The sequence below is a fragment of the Balaenoptera borealis genome, assembly GCF_965194805.1.
Source record: "Balaenoptera borealis genome assembly, chromosome: 14".
Lineage (NCBI taxonomy): Eukaryota > Metazoa > Chordata > Mammalia > Artiodactyla > Balaenopteridae > Balaenoptera > Balaenoptera borealis.
Window position 1 is genome coordinate 69,724,694 of NC_138875.1, and position 15,331 is coordinate 69,740,024.

At 43.5% G+C, this 15,331-nt stretch overlaps 1 protein-coding gene across 13 annotated transcripts in view; it reads left to right on the top strand.

The window, feature by feature from the left end:
* LOC309611308 (kremen protein 1) overlaps nt 1-15,331 on the top strand; it is a 145,351-nt gene that overhangs the window by 25,776 nt on the left and 104,244 nt on the right. For all 13 annotated transcript variants that reach the window (XR_014234441.1, XR_014234442.1, XM_082355573.1 and 10 more), the window contains exon 4: nt 14,427-14,551. Coding sequence is in view for 11 of the 13 variants with exons in the window: in XM_082355573.1 (XP_082211699.1) it covers nt 14,427-14,551 (125 nt within the window). In the remaining 2 variants the exon portion in view is untranslated. The remainder of the gene's footprint in view (nt 1-14,426; nt 14,552-15,331) is intronic.

Here is a 15,331-nt window from a genome sequence, read left to right on the forward strand (position 1 = left end):
CGTGGTTGAATGGTGGACCATTGTGTGGAGACCGGAATCTCTGTTACGTACAGAGCTAAAAGGAGCAGGGAGGCAGAGACAAGCCTGATTCAGAAGGGGGCAAAGAGAGGTTTGAACTGTGCTCTTGACCTACGGAACACGGATCAGAACTTACTGTTAAAAGGAGAACAACTCCGAGGTAATTGGATTTGCTATTTAAACTGCTTCTGCCAGTATGTTTCTCAGAAACCTCGTTCTTATTGCAGAGAGAAGAAATACAGATTTTTAAAAAGAAATTTCAACAGCATCAAGTTTACCACTCCTCTGTGTCCCGCCTTCTAAATCTCTAAGTCCTATTGGTTTGGCTACTGAGGGAGAAATCATTTGACTTAATGTCCACCCCTTGTGTATCTGTCTGTTGTTAAATAATCATCCTCACCAGTCCAATTCCTCTTTATTTTATTGCTTTTGAGGGACATGCTGTGTAATACTCAGCATGGCTTTTGTTTTGTTCTCTTTTACCTATAGATTCTTATAAAAGTTTTGTACAGTTTTTTAAAGTAAGTAATCTAGTTGAGGGGGAGCAGAACCTGCAAATGGCACTTAAAGGCAAATATAATTTTTTTCACATACCTGATTAGGGCCTGAGGCCACAGGCATGAGATATTTACCATTTTGGCTCCGAGAGCTATTTTTGGTTTGCTGTTAAATATTCACCTGATTTCTACAAACTCAACTATAAAAATTCATCTTTGAAATAGGGAAATTTGAATACAGGCTGAGTATTAGATTATATTAAGAAATCACTCTTGGGCTTCCCTGGTGGCGCAGTGGTTGAGAATCTGCCTGCCAATGCAGGGGACATGGGTTCGAGCCCTGGTCTGGGAAGATCCCACATGCCACGGAGCAACTAGGCCCGTGAGCCACAACTACTGAGCCTGCGCGTCTGGAGCCTGTGCTCCGCAACTAGAGAGGCCGCGATAGTGAGAGGCCCGCGCACCGTGATTAAGAGTGGCCCCCACTTGCTGCAACTAGAGAGAAAGCCCTCGCACAGAAACGAAGACCCAACACAGCCAAAAATAAATAAATAAATAAATAAATTTTTTAAAAAAGAAAAAAAAGAAATCACTCTTAATTTTATTAGGTACAATAATGGCATGGTTGTTTACATATACAGAGAGTCCTTTTAAATTACAGATACATACTGAAATATTTGTAGTTGAAGTTATATTATATCTGGGATTTGTTTTAAAGTGATCTAGCCTTCCAAAGAGTGAGTTGGGAGGGGGGAGGGAAATAGATGAAATAAGAATGGTTTTTTAAAAAGTGGCTATTTGTTGATGCTCGGTAAGGGCCTCATATTCTTTCCTACTTTTGTGTATACTTGAAAGTTTCAATTATAAAAATAATTTTTGTAATATTAAAAAATTTTAAAAATTTAAAAGTGTAAATGTGTAAATACATTCAAAGTATCTGGATTCAAATGTGTAACATGACTAAGCTAAATTGTAGTACTTTTAAAATATAGCTCACAGGTATTTGAGTTATTTATTAAGGTTATTAAAGTTTTAGTTATTAAACTTGTTAAAACTTAGTTATTTAAAGTTATTAAAACTATTAGTTATTAGAGTTAGTTATTTAAAATTAGTTATTAGAGTTTAAAATCACAAGGACTTTAGAAGTCATTAGCTGTGACAAATGACATTATTTAAGCTCTAACCATATACCAGACCTTGTACAAAGTAGGGGACACAGGGTGGCATGGTCTGCAGCCTGTGGGGAGCCCCTAGTTTAGGACTGAAGGCCGACATATAAACAGATCAGCAAATGCGAGATACTCTGTAATAAGTGAGATGAGCAAAAGGATGGGAGCACTGAAGGGGGGCATCTGCCCTGGCACAGTGGGTGGCAGGGCTGCTCTTTGTCAGAGGGCTTCTGGAAGAAGTGGGGTCTTAGTTCAGGGCTTCTCCCACTGTAAGGTACATACCATCACCAAGGATCTTATTAAAGTGCAGATTCCGATTCAGTAGTTCTGGGACAGACCTGGGACTCTGCATTTCTAACACACCCCTGGGATGCTGGCACTGCAGGACCATACTTTAAGCAGCCAGATTCTAGATGTTAGGGTTGGGCAGAGGGAACTGTTTACATGCGTATACACACACACACACACACACACACACACACACACGTGAATTCCCAAGCAAAATCAGTGTTGCTGAGATATCAGTTTTAAGAAGGAAGGACAGGAGATGAGGTCCGAGAAGAATTAGATGGGGCCAGATAATGTTCTGGGTACAGACTTGACCCAAGAAGATAGTGATGAGGCTGAGGGGAGTGTGGAGGGTCAGAAGGAAACATTTCTCCATAACTTCTTAAGCCTCTGTATTAGGGATATGGGGTGAGGTTTCTCCCTCCTAATCTGTGAGAAGTTCTCTAGTGATTGTATCATATTCTCCCAGACCAGCCCTAAGAGGATGCCAGCAATAGCACCTCTGCCATATGGGACCTTCGGTCAGTCTCAGCTAGTGACCTCACTGGCTCAATTCCCTTTTATTTAAATGATACCCTGACTTTGTTAAAACAGATTTGTTGTTCCTTACAAAAGTGCAACCCCCAAAACAGGATTTGAAACCTTCCGAATGTGATCCCTAATAAGAGTTTTTCAAGTTCAGACTTTGAGTTTTAAAGTTCAGACTTTGAGTTTTTCAAGTTCAGACTTTGAGTAAAAAGCCAAGAGTACTTTGGCAATGGTGGTCAAAGCAGTCTCTCAATTATAGAAAATGTTTTGTTTTTGTAAGCACTTTCTGCATTTTAATGTCAGCACTGATTTTTAAACATTTTAGCTTTTATTTCAGTTATTATTGAGTACCTAGTACGTGTAAAGCACTTATATTCACATTATCTTATTAACCTTTTCAACAATTCTATGAAGCAGGTGGTATGTCCTCTCCCGCCTGCCCCCCTTGGTCAGATGAGAAAATGAAGCTGGAGTGGTTAAGTGATTTGATGAGGATTACCCTCTGAGCCAAATAGGATTTGAATCTAGGACTCCTAATGGCAAGACCAGTGCCCTTTCTGTCCAGTACTTGAGAACAGCCCCATTTCCTTTATTTCCTTAAAAGCGGGAGCCTTGAGATGGATCCAGGCTACTGTTGAGGTCATTCTTGAGAATTTTTCTTTGTGGATTGTTTGGGAATTAGAGTTTGAAATTCTGATAGTATGCTGAATTATTAGGATTGCCTTTTTGACATTGTAGAAACCAAAGGATTAACTCAGTGGCGACAGAGGGTCTGCAGTTCAAGCTGTTAGCTCCAAGTCATTTTCTTTTCTTCTTTGAGTTTGGGAAATCCCAAGCCCCGGGAGTAAGCAGGCTGCGATGGTATCCAGGAAGCATTTGTTGCAGTCAGAGCCAGCTCTGGAGACTGTTGGGCCCATCTCCGCGGGTGTTCCCGGCCCAGCTGTTGTCAGCTGGGAAGGGGCTCCCCAGAAGTGGACCTTTTGTTTGAAACCCTGCATCAGCAGCCTTGTCCAGGCCTCAGGGTCTCTCCCAACACCGTGTTTCCATTGCACTGGCTGAACCTCACCTTGAAAAAGACACATCTCAGCACGTCACTAACACTTTACAGCTAAAATGAAACCTTAAACTTTAGCTGGTAGCCAAAGAAAAGATGAACATTAATAATATGAATTATGCTGACTCATTTTTTACCTTTTCTCTCTTTCCACTACAATTATTTAACGTTTTTGTCTAATCGAACCCTTTTAGACTACCCAAATTAGCATGGTCAGAATCCTGTTTTTGATTGTTTGTTCTTGCGTGACGTGAGCAGTTTTGTTTTCCCAACTGGACTAAGCTGTTCAAATATCGGCACAGGGGTAGCTCTGGAATCTCTGTGAAGGAGAGACTTAAGGTGGAGGGGTACTCGAGGGTTTCTCTGAAAGCTGTGTTTGCTCAGCCGGCCCCCTCATTTTACTTGGACTGTATGTTTATTTACAGAGGGGTACTGATGGTATTTATTGGGGCTTTCCCTCCTCGAGCCATATATTTTAACAATCTTCCACAACATCTAGTACTGTGGAGACTGTAACAGGTGCTCACCAAATATTCTTGCTGATGTGATGTCATATCTCTCCCAAAAAGAGAGACAACACAATCTAGTGGAAAGAATGTGGCCTCCAGAGTCATACCGGCTTAGGTTGTAATCATTACTCGCTTAATAGCTCACGGCCAAATGACTCTCCTCTGAGCCTTGGTTTCCACATCTCTACCTTTCAGGGTTATTTTGAAGATTAGATGAGTAAGATACACATGACTCTGAGTCCAGGACCTAGCAGAGGGAAGGCATGAAAGTAACAGCATGGATTGTGGTGGCCTCTGCTTTCTCCAAGGCATAAACCACCATTGGCATGCTCCTGTCATCTAATTCCTAAACAGGTTATTCCTAACCTGCATTTTATTTCTGTCTGTTCCTGCTTTATATGATTGGCCCCGGGGCCCCGGAGCTGTGCCTCAGCTGCTCGGAGGCCATTCCCCTGGGGCCTGATGTGACACTGCACTCGGGGAGCACAGGAGGCCCCACATTCGTTGTGACAGTGCAGTTTTATGGTTTCAGATCTGGCATATACTCGATTACTCATTGTTTTTGGCAGTGGATATTATTTAATTTTTCACTAAAAAAATACAGACTTTCTGAACCAAATGGACATTTTCCTCAGTGACAGTTATATATATCACATTTCCAAAATGTTCTAAAGCAAAGTTGTGTAAAGCATACTAATAACTTAAAAAGGGAAAATCATTCAGATCAATAAGGACAATTTTACTGAAAATCTTTACACCAGCACTTGCCTGTAAGGAGTATACATAAACATAAGAAATAGTCCCTACCCTCAATCTTATGATGTAATTAGGAATCTGAGTTATAAACACAGGAGAAAATTGGAGACCAGCCCACCAATTATATAAATAAGATTGAATTATGAGGTAGAGAGCTGTGAGTTTTTGAAGATGAGAGGGCTCCGTGAGGGTTGGGGAGCTGGAGGCATCATTATGGAGTAAGGCTGGCGGGGCTGGACGGGTCAGGGCACAGCAGGTCAGGGAACAGCTGGACAGAGACTTGGAGGAAGGACACGGGATTGCCATGCACGCTGATGGGAGCCAAGATGCCTGAGGAAAGGAGCGGACAGAGAGGAACCGGGTCAGAACCTTGAAAGCCAGGGCTGATTAGTTGGCAGCTGACACGCTGAAAGCCCTCGTTCAGGAAGATGAGCCCAGTGTCCCTTAGAGGATAGATCGGGGGAGGGACGTTTGGGGAGGAGAGAATGGGTGTAGATATCTAAACGCAGGGGATGAGGGCCTGGGCGGTGGTGGCAGCAGTGAGATCGTGCAGGAAGGGTTAATCCAAGATGCGTTTAGGAAGAGGTCAGAACTTGACAAGTGGAATATATAAGGGATGAAACAGCAGGAAGAGTAAAAGATGCCTCTGTGGTTCTTTGCCTGGGATATTTGTGGTGTCCCAGAAAAAAAGTTCAAGTCAAACTGAGCTCTTCTTCCCAGAGACACAGCTGTATCATTCCTCTTGAACTTGGACTGAACTTTTGTCGAGTAAGGTGTTTCAGTTGTCTGTTACTGCATCAGAAGCCACCCCATACCCCAGTGGCTTAAAACAACAACAACTTGTCATTTCTCCTGACTCTGTGGGTTGGCTGAGTTTCAGCTCGGCCGCGCTTCTACTGCTCTCATCTGGGCTCAATCGGGTGGCTGCATCCACCTGGGGGCTCTCCTGGGGCTGGGGCATCCAAGACAGCTTCAGGCCTCTACCTGGGCAACCTCTCTTTCCAACAGCATACTTAGACCTCTTATAGGGTGGCCGGCTTCCAAGAGAAGCTTCCAGTCCCCTTAAGAAGTGAACTCAGAAGTCCACCATATTCTGTTAATCAGAGCAAGTCACAAGGTCAGTCCAGATTCAAGAGGAGAAGAAATTGATTCCAAGTTTAAAGTGGGGAGTCACACACATGTATGACATGAGTGGGGAGGGGAGAAAAGATTAGACCCTCCTTTGGAGACTGTCTACTGCATTATATCACCAGAAATTAAGTTTCAAAGAAGGAACTCCTGCCAGAGGAGAACTATCTCTGTGATACATCAGGGTTATATGGGGGTCAGGATCCTTAGGAACTCTTACTACCTTCCCCTAAAGGTAAAATTTCAAAGGGGAAGAAAAAGTGGTGTTTACTTATTTATTTGGGTGAGTCGATAATGAGACTCAGAGACATAAGTAGGGCTGCTTGAAGAATCAGAGTGACTGAAAACGAGAATTGATGTTTAGAAATAAAGTTATAGAGGCAGAGGGATTCCCTGGTGGTCCAGTGGTTAAGACTCCATGCTTCCACTGCAGGGGGCACAGGTTCAGTCCCTGGTGGGGGAACTAAGATCTCGCATGCCGCACAGCATGACCAAAAAAAGAAAAAAAGAAAAAAAACTAAAAAAAAAAAAAAAAAGCTGTAGTGGTAGAAAGGGGCCATATTATGATAGGACTTGGACCAAACTGGTGGCTGTCAGGTTTGGAATGGAAGTTATAGATGGACAGGATGGGGTAGAGTGTGCTCATAGTCATGGGCCGAGAGTGTGGAATAATCCACGCTTAACCTATTGAGGCTCTGAAGGAGGTATTTGAATTGACTGGTCCTCTGATAGGACACCAGTGGTATCATCTCATGTGTACTTAGTCCTTATTCCCACGGAAGGGAGAATTCAGCTACTGAGGCACCAATGTGGAGTCCCTGAGGCAGAAGATAGTCTCTGCCACACAAGGTTAAATGACATTTAAAATAAGCAGTCACCGCCCCCTCCTTCTGTAGCAGGAAACAAATTGCTTGTTCTTGAGAACTTTCCCATCAAGAATTTAATAGAAGCAGGTATACTTATATCATTTTGATGTTTTTGTCAATGTTTCCAAACAATGTACTTTGAAATCAGATCACTTCTTATTCATTTTTATATAATTCTCCTGATGCTCTTCATCACACATTAGTGATCAGAAATAAGATGCAATTCCCCAATCCCTGCCTGCAAGACCTGAGTAGGATCTTACTGTAAGTTGAAGGAAGTTTTGCCTTAACTCATGGATTGTGCAAGAATGAACTGCTGTTGGGTTTGACTGATTGTATATGGCTTGTGGTGTGGTGTATCTGAAGGCTATTGAATGCAACTTACAATGCTTAATAAAAATCTTTATTCTTGTAGTATAAAAAAATAAAATAAGCAGTCACTGCATGGTTTCTGAAGAACCAGATTTTTATTTGTAAGAAAAAGTAAGAGGAGTTCTGTACAGCCAGAGAAGAGTTTTCTAAAATGTAGAACTTTGCTTCTGGTTTCTTAAACAAATATCTCAGATTTGGTCAGAGCACTGGAATAGAAAACACAGTAATGGGTCAGGACTTCTTCTTAAGCAAATTACCATCTGAAGATTTTTATTCAGATTGAGCTTTTACAATAAAAGCCATGTTTTCTGTGTTTGTCAGGAATTGTTAGATTGCGAGGAATAGAACTCACTCAGGCTAACTTGAGCAAAAGAGATTTATTGGAAGGACACCGGGAGTATATCGCAGAAGCCAATACCTGTGTCCCAAGAACCTGGGAAGGAAGTACCCACTCTTGCCATTTCTCTTTGGGGCCACATGGCCTCCCGTCTCTGCCTCTCTCTCAGTATGGTGTCCATTCTTCTTCCTCTTTGTGGACCAAGAGAATCACCTCACTCATCCACTCACGTGCTCCAAACGTGGCTGGTTGCCTTAATCCCTACTTGACTGAACCCTGCAAGTCCAGTGCATGTAATTCACTTACGGGAATCCTGGTTCCACCTTCTTGGGAGAGAGTATCTGGTGGCCCCAGTGGGAGTCAGCTGTGGCCAGAGGATGGGTGGGGTTCTTTGGCCTGTCCCCACCCAGCAGCAGTTATGGTGGCAGGTAGCAGGTCCTCTGAGACGGTGGTTCTCAGAAAAGGGCTGTTGGCTGTGGAGGCCCCCATGGAGGTGTGCTTAGCACCTTCACAATGAGGCCACAGTTATATCCAAATGTAATGGCTATTTAGGAAGCCTGCCTGGTTGTTTCCCAACAGTTCCTTGTGGTAGTAAAAGAACGATAGTTCCTGGATTAATCCGAAGAGAGAACCATCTTCCCTCAGCCACCTCTAAAACTTTTATCTCTGTCAGGAACTCTGAACATCTGAAGAGGTTGTTGGTAATTAACTGTCATGTTTTAAAGCATCAAGTATGATAAACAAGGGGTCCATTTATATTTTAAGATGATTTTTAAAAATTGAATGTGTTGGAGCCTCTTTGGTAAGAAAAAAATGCATGACCAAGCAACAGGACTTTAAAGTGGTCTTGAAAGTAAAAAGGAATCTGAGGACAAATATCCTTTTTCAAATTGACTTTTCCTCCCTGCTTCTGGGAAGAGCTAAGGGTGGGACACAGTCTGGAAATCCACTCAGTTGACCAGTCATGCTTTTGAAGACGACAATGACGTGTCTTCTCTGGCGAGACTTCGAGCCACACTTTCCAGTGCGAGTCAGAGGCAGCGACAGCCCTCAGAGGCCGGCCTTGTGGGACACAGGGCGCTGAGGGACTGCGTGTTTGCAGATTCAGTCTTTATTCTCAGGAAGTCACTTTCATTTAGCTCCCAGACTGTCCCCATGAGGAAAGGGGGGTGCAGGGACACCAAGAAAAATACCGTGGAGTGAGAATCTGCCACTCTAGAGCTGACCTCTGCTCTCCAGTTAGTTCCATCTTGTGTGTCTCTGCTCAAGGTCCTTAACCTTGCTGAACTGCGGCTTCTTCTCAGTCACCTAGGAAGCACATCACCTGTCCCACCTTCTTGAAAGGGACCTGAGTTTCATGTGAAAGGCTCGCGTGGCAGTGCACTGTATCTAGCCAGATGTAAGAGGTTAATATTTTAATATCTAGAATCAAACCCAGTTTTCCAAGGTGGCTGCCTTTGACTTTATCTTTTAATTCAATGCTATTTTACTCCTTTTTTTTTTTTTAATTTATTTATTTTTGGCTGTGTTGGGTCTTCGTTGCTGCACGCAGGCTTTCTCTAGTTGTGACGAGCGGGGGCTACTCTTCGTTGCAGTGCGTGGGCTTTTCATTGTGGTGGCTTCTCTTGTTGCGGAGCATGGGCTCTAGGCGCACCGGCTTCCGTAGTTGTGGTATGGAGGCTCAGTAGTTGTGGCTTGCGGGCTCCAGAGCGCAGACTCAGTAGTTGTGGCACCGGGGCTTAGTTGCTCCACGGCATGTGGGATCTCCCAGACCAGGGCTTGAACTCGTGTCCCCTGCATTGGCAGGCAGGTTCTTAACCACTGCACCACTAGGGAAGTCCTATTTTACTCTTCTATTAACTGAGCAGGTTATTCTCGTTGGTGTGGTAAATGATGAAAGCCTTGTTGTATATAATGATAACAAACACTTTATTCAGCACATACTATGTTGCCAGGCCTTGTGGTGTTTACTTTATTTACATTATCTAATTTTAATTCTCACAAGAACCCTTTGAGGCCCATATTGTTCCTCATTCCACTGTGGACGAACCTCAGCTTAGAAAGGCCGTGGTGGAGGGGCCAGAGTTCAGCCTGGGGTCCTTCTGACTCGAAAGCCCACATTTGTGAATGATGCAAAATGCTGGCTGCTTCTGGACAGGTGATGGTAGCACCAGTGCTCTTCAGAACGTTGCCAAGAACTGGGAAGTGAGCAAGCAAAAAACAACCCCTGAGCTACAGTATGGACGGCCGAAAGTGGGAAGTGGTAAAAGCCTTCCCTCTTTCAGAAACTATTATTTTCCACACAGTTCTAATAAGCTCGATAGTTTTCTTCTAAGTCTAAGAAGCAGAAAATTAAGAAGAGGATAAGCAAAGACCACAGGCACGAACAGTAGCAAGTAGACTCTAAGACTCCTTCCAGTTCTAATGTTCTGAGGGTTCAGCTGCCCCAACAGTAACCACGGAGACAGATTAACTATTAAAGTCAGACACAGGAACACAGAAGAGCACACCAGTCCGGGACCATTTGGTGACGTACATCTGGTGACCTCAAGCCACCAAGAAAAACTTAAAGTACGTAAATTAAACTAAGTTTTTTTTAAAAAAATAGCTAATGCATTTTAGAAAAGTTTCATCCAAAATGATAAAGATAGAATTTTAAGTTTTAAAGTTAACCTTTAATGGAGAACTTGGTTATCTGGAATGGTGTTTCTAGATAGTCAAAGAGGACAGTGAGGAGTCAAAACCAGTGGGTACTGGCTGTAAGTGGACGTCGTGATGCAGATCAGCTCTGCCTTTCACTCTGCTCTGCTCTCTCGACTCCCTGCTGCCTAAGAGGTACCTCTCCCTCTCCATGAGTTCAGCTGGCAATGTGGGACACATTTGTTCATTCAGCACACAGTTTTAGAGCACCTGCTGTATGGCTAGGACCATGCCAGGCCCTGGGAATACAAGTGGGCAGAAGGTACAGTCCTACCCTTAAGTTGTTCATGGTTAATTGGGGAGAGAGACACATAAACAAGTGTTTAGAATCAAGCTTAGCATAGGCTGCTGTAGGATTACACAGCAGGGGGCGTATAACCTGTTTTGTGGGATGGGAGGATGATGGGAGGCCCATGGGGCTTCCCAAGGGAAATGATGCTCAGGCTGCAATCTTAAGCAGGGAAGAACATTCTAAGCAGAAGAAACAGACTTTTGTAAGAAAGTCCAGAGGCCATACAGCAATGTGCAGGTGGGAAACTTGCAGATGCACTATAATTTATCTTGGCTTTCATATAGAATGTGAGCCAAGGGATAGAGAGAGGGGTCATGCTGATGAGGGTGGGGTAGGGGAACAGCACAGATCAGGCAGGGCCTTGTGTACCATGTGAGAGAGTTTGGACTTTATCCTGAAGGGCAGCCTGGGAGCTTTGAGGGTTTTAGGCAGGGCTCCTGCATACCTCTGCAGCTCCTGCTGCTTTTCCCTCTCTTTCACTGGTCATACTCACTTCTTTGTGTTCCTTGCAAAGGCCAAGGTTGTTCTTGCCTTAGGCCTTTGCCCTTGGCCTTCCTCTGCCTGGAAAGTACTGTAAAGATTACTCTACTTGCAGTGTACTAACTAGATTAGAATAGGGTGAGCCTAGGAGCAGGGAAATAGAATAGTCTGAGTGGGAGGGAACGGTGGCCTAAACAGGGGAAATGGCAGGCTGGATAGAGACGTGGACAGGTGTCTGCAATATTTTAGGAGGTAGAAATGACAGTGTCTGGCAAGCGATTGACTTGGGTGTCAAGGATGATACCTAAGGCCGTGGGTATTCAGAGGGGTGGAGCAGCAGCAGCATGGTATGGTCTGATTTCCAGTGATCTACCTCCCGGTGTGTTTTGCGACCTTACTGCCCCACTAGAACATGAGCTGCCTGGATTTGCTCACCGAATTATTGTGAATAAAGCTTATAGGTTCCAGCTGCATCAATGCAAACTACGACCCTGTTTATGTCTAATCTTAACATTTATGATTATGTGCCTTGGGCTGTCTATAAATGAATACATAATATCATGCTTATTTGTGAGTATAATGGAATAAATGAGAGAGAAATCAGAGTAAATGACCAAGACGATCATGATCAAGTAGCTCTTATTAAAAACCATTAAATGCATGGCTCAGGTTTCCATATGTAAAGCCCCTTTAACAAACTTGGCTTATATGATATGCCTCCGACTAGAGATGCTTACTTAACTCACTGCATTTGTTTAAACTCTAAAATCCAGCCATTCCCAAGCTAGGCCCCCACTGAACACTGTGAACTCCTACTGCCTAGAGCTTTTCTGTTTACATTTGCTTCTATAGAGATTTGGTTTGTTTCCGAAAGATGCATTTTAACATTTGTGTGGTGAGCCACATTTGTTATATTTGAACCATGTGTGATGCAAAGGAGAAGGGTAACCACTTGGCTTAGGGGGGGAAGGGTGACTCTTTGGGTTAACTTCCTGCCAATTTAAAATGAACTGGTTAGATGTAGATGGTGACAGAAATTAAAAAGTGTGTATGTGTACATATATATATTATGCACACATATACCTATATACATATATAAGTATATATATGTATATTTTTATATGCCAAAAACTAGTTTGGATATAAAGCTTACTAAACTGGACCATGCTGTTCTCCAGTCTTAAACATAAAGGAAAAGTGCTTCCTAAGAATCTATATGTCTCACTTTGGAATTGGATAATGTATAACTCTTGACTGACCTAGAAGTGCTTCTAGGACCAGGCCTCATTCATATCTTATTATAGCTGTAGTTATGTAAACTGTGAGGAGCCAAACAGAGAAAGTAGGGAAAGGGCTTCATCTGATGGTGAAGTGATTCATAAATTAATAACACAGATGGAAAACTAAGGGGCAGAGAGGTTGATTTGTCCATGGCTCACAATAAATTCATTCCTTCATTCAATGAGCATGTATTTAGTATGTGTTATATAGGTGTGTTAGTTGTCTATTGCTATATGACAGATTACTCTAAAATTTAATGAATTAAAACAACACATTTTTAAATGACTTTTTAAAAAATTATTATTTTTTATTTATTTATTTGGCTGCGTTGGGTCTTCGTTGCTGCACGTGGGCTTTCTCTAGTTGCGGCGAGCGGGGGCTACTCGTTGTTGCGGCGCACGGGCTTCTCATTGTGGTGGCTTCTCTTGTTGCGGAGCACTGGCTCTAGGCGCACGGGCTTCAGTGGTTGCGGCACGCGGGCTCAGTAGTTGTGGCTCGCAGGCTATAGAGCACAGGTTCAGTAGCTGTGGCGCACGGGCGTAGTTGCTCTATGGCATGTGGGATCTTCCCGGACCAGGGCTCGAACCCATGTCCCCTGCATTGGCAGGTGGATTCTTAACCACTGCACCACCAGGAAAGCCCCAACACACATTTATTATCTCACACTTTCTGTGGGTCAGGAAATCTGGGCATGACTTAGCTGGGTCCTCTGCTTCAAGGTCTGTCATGTGTCTGCCAGGGCCGGGATCTCCTCTGAAGGTTCCCCTGGGGAAGGATCTACTTCAAGCATACATAGTTGTTGGTGGGATTTAGCCTTTGCAGAAACTGAAAGTCTCAATTCCTTGCTGGCTGTTGGCTGAAGGCCATTCTCAGTTCCTTGCCACATGACATCTCGGACATGATATGTTGCTTTATCAAAGTATATAAGCTGAGAGGGCGATAGACAGAGTCTACTAGCAAGACCGAAGTCACAGTCTCTTGTAACCCAATCACAGAAGTGGCATCCCATCAACTTTGCCACGTTCTGTCGGACGAAAGCAAGTCACTCTTCCAGCCCACACTCAAGGGGAGGGGATCACACAAGGGCATGAACACCAGGAGGTAGGGGTCATGGAGGGCCGTCTTTGAAAGCTCTCTACCACAGTTGGTATATATATTTAGGTTTCCTTATTCTCAGTTGCAGCTTTTTCTATAGACCAGACCATCTGATTGTGTGGTTGTGAAACACTAATATGTTCACTGTGGTAAACAGAATACTCCTTCCTCAAAATGTCTATTTTGTAACCCCCGGAATCTTTAAATATGTTACCTTACATGGCACATGTGATCAAGTTAAGAATTTTGAGATGGGGAGGATTATCCTGAATTACCCAGGTGGGCCAGTGTAACCACACAGGTCCTTATAACAGAGAGGCAGGAGGATTAGAGTCAGAGAAGGTGATGTGATGATAGAAGCAGAGGGGGGCAAGCAGAGGCTGGGATGGGGCAGCCACAAGCCAAGGAATAGGGGCAGCTTCTAGGAGACGGAAAAGGCAAGGAACAGGTTGTCCCCTCGAGCCTGCGAAGGAACACAGCTCTGCTGACACCTTGATTTTAGCCCCAAAAGACCCATTTAGTACATCTGACCTCCAGAACAGTTAAGATAATGAATTTATGCTACTTTAAGCCACTAGATTTGTGGTCATTTATTCCAGTAGAATAGGAAACTAATACATTCAGCAAAGGACCTGGTTAAACCAACTTGTGGGGCTTTTTAAGGGACAAGGGAAGGCACAAGGCATAGCATGGTGGGCTTTCAAGGGCTTTTTTTGCTGTCCAGTGACTCTGAAACATAATTTACATATTGTAGCTTCTCTGTTTTTAGAAAGTTATTCCTAGTTCTCGTCAATACTAAATTCTATCAGTATTGAACAGGTGAAAAATTTCTTAGGCTTAGTTATATGGGCCTCACTCGTCAAAATAAAACAAAAACATAGCAGCTAGCAGAGGACACTAAGGCTTCCATTTTTAAAGCTTGTTGCTTGTTATTCATTTGCACCTTAGGAGTGGAAATGTTGGCTGAGATGAGAGTACCCTGGCAAAACACGCTTTTCCCTCTTGGTGTTCACAGCCAGATGTTGTAAAGTTCTTTTGTTTTTCTTTTTTCTTCAGTGCCTGGAAACCTTGGCTGCTACAAGGATCATGGAAACCCACCTCCTCTAACTGGCGCCAGTAAAACGTCTAACAGACTTACCATACAAACCTGCATCAGTTTTTGTCGGAGTCAAAGGTTCAAGGTAACAGTTCTGTGGCTATGTATCTATAGAAAAAGATAAAGGTGTAAGTGCATTCTGCTAAGATACCTTTAAAACATATAAATTTTAAAAAACAACCTGTGAGGCTATATGACTGTATACTTTTCTGCCAAGGAGAAGTTGGAGGAAGAGTGAGGCTTGGGATTCAGGGGCGTGAGGCAGCACTCTGTCCAAAGACTGCGAGAAAAGGGGAGGAAAAGCACCAATATCTGCATCCCAGTTTGACCTCCAACACAGTTACATGTGTCCTTGAGCCCCTGCATGTTATGAGCAAAGACATCTCTGGCTCCGTGGGGGATCTGGGAATAAGCCAAGGTAGTGGTTACTTCTTTGATACATTAGGGGGCCCTAGCCTGGACACCAGTCCAAAATATTTTCTTTCCTTCCTATCCATTCTTCTATCTGAAACTCATTCGTCGGCCGTTAAGGTTCAATAATGCTGTTGTTTATTGTATCAAAAAAAAGAAAGAAAAGTCTTTCCCTCCCTCCCTCCCTCCCTCCCTTCCTTCCTTCCTTCCTTCCTTCCTTCCTACCTTCCTTCTTCAGTCAAAAGATCATTAATCAGGCCCAAGCGAGGAGAATAGACTGGCAGGGTTCAGGGCCTCTGTGGGCCAGGTAGCTGAGCAAGGCAGTTGGCCCAACGTGATCAAGCGATTGGTTGCTTGCAAAAGATTGAGCATATAAGTAACTATATTGAGGATAATGGGAGCCAGGTTTCTCACTATTAGAGAAGAAAGCCAGGGAAAACTGGAATGAAGTCTA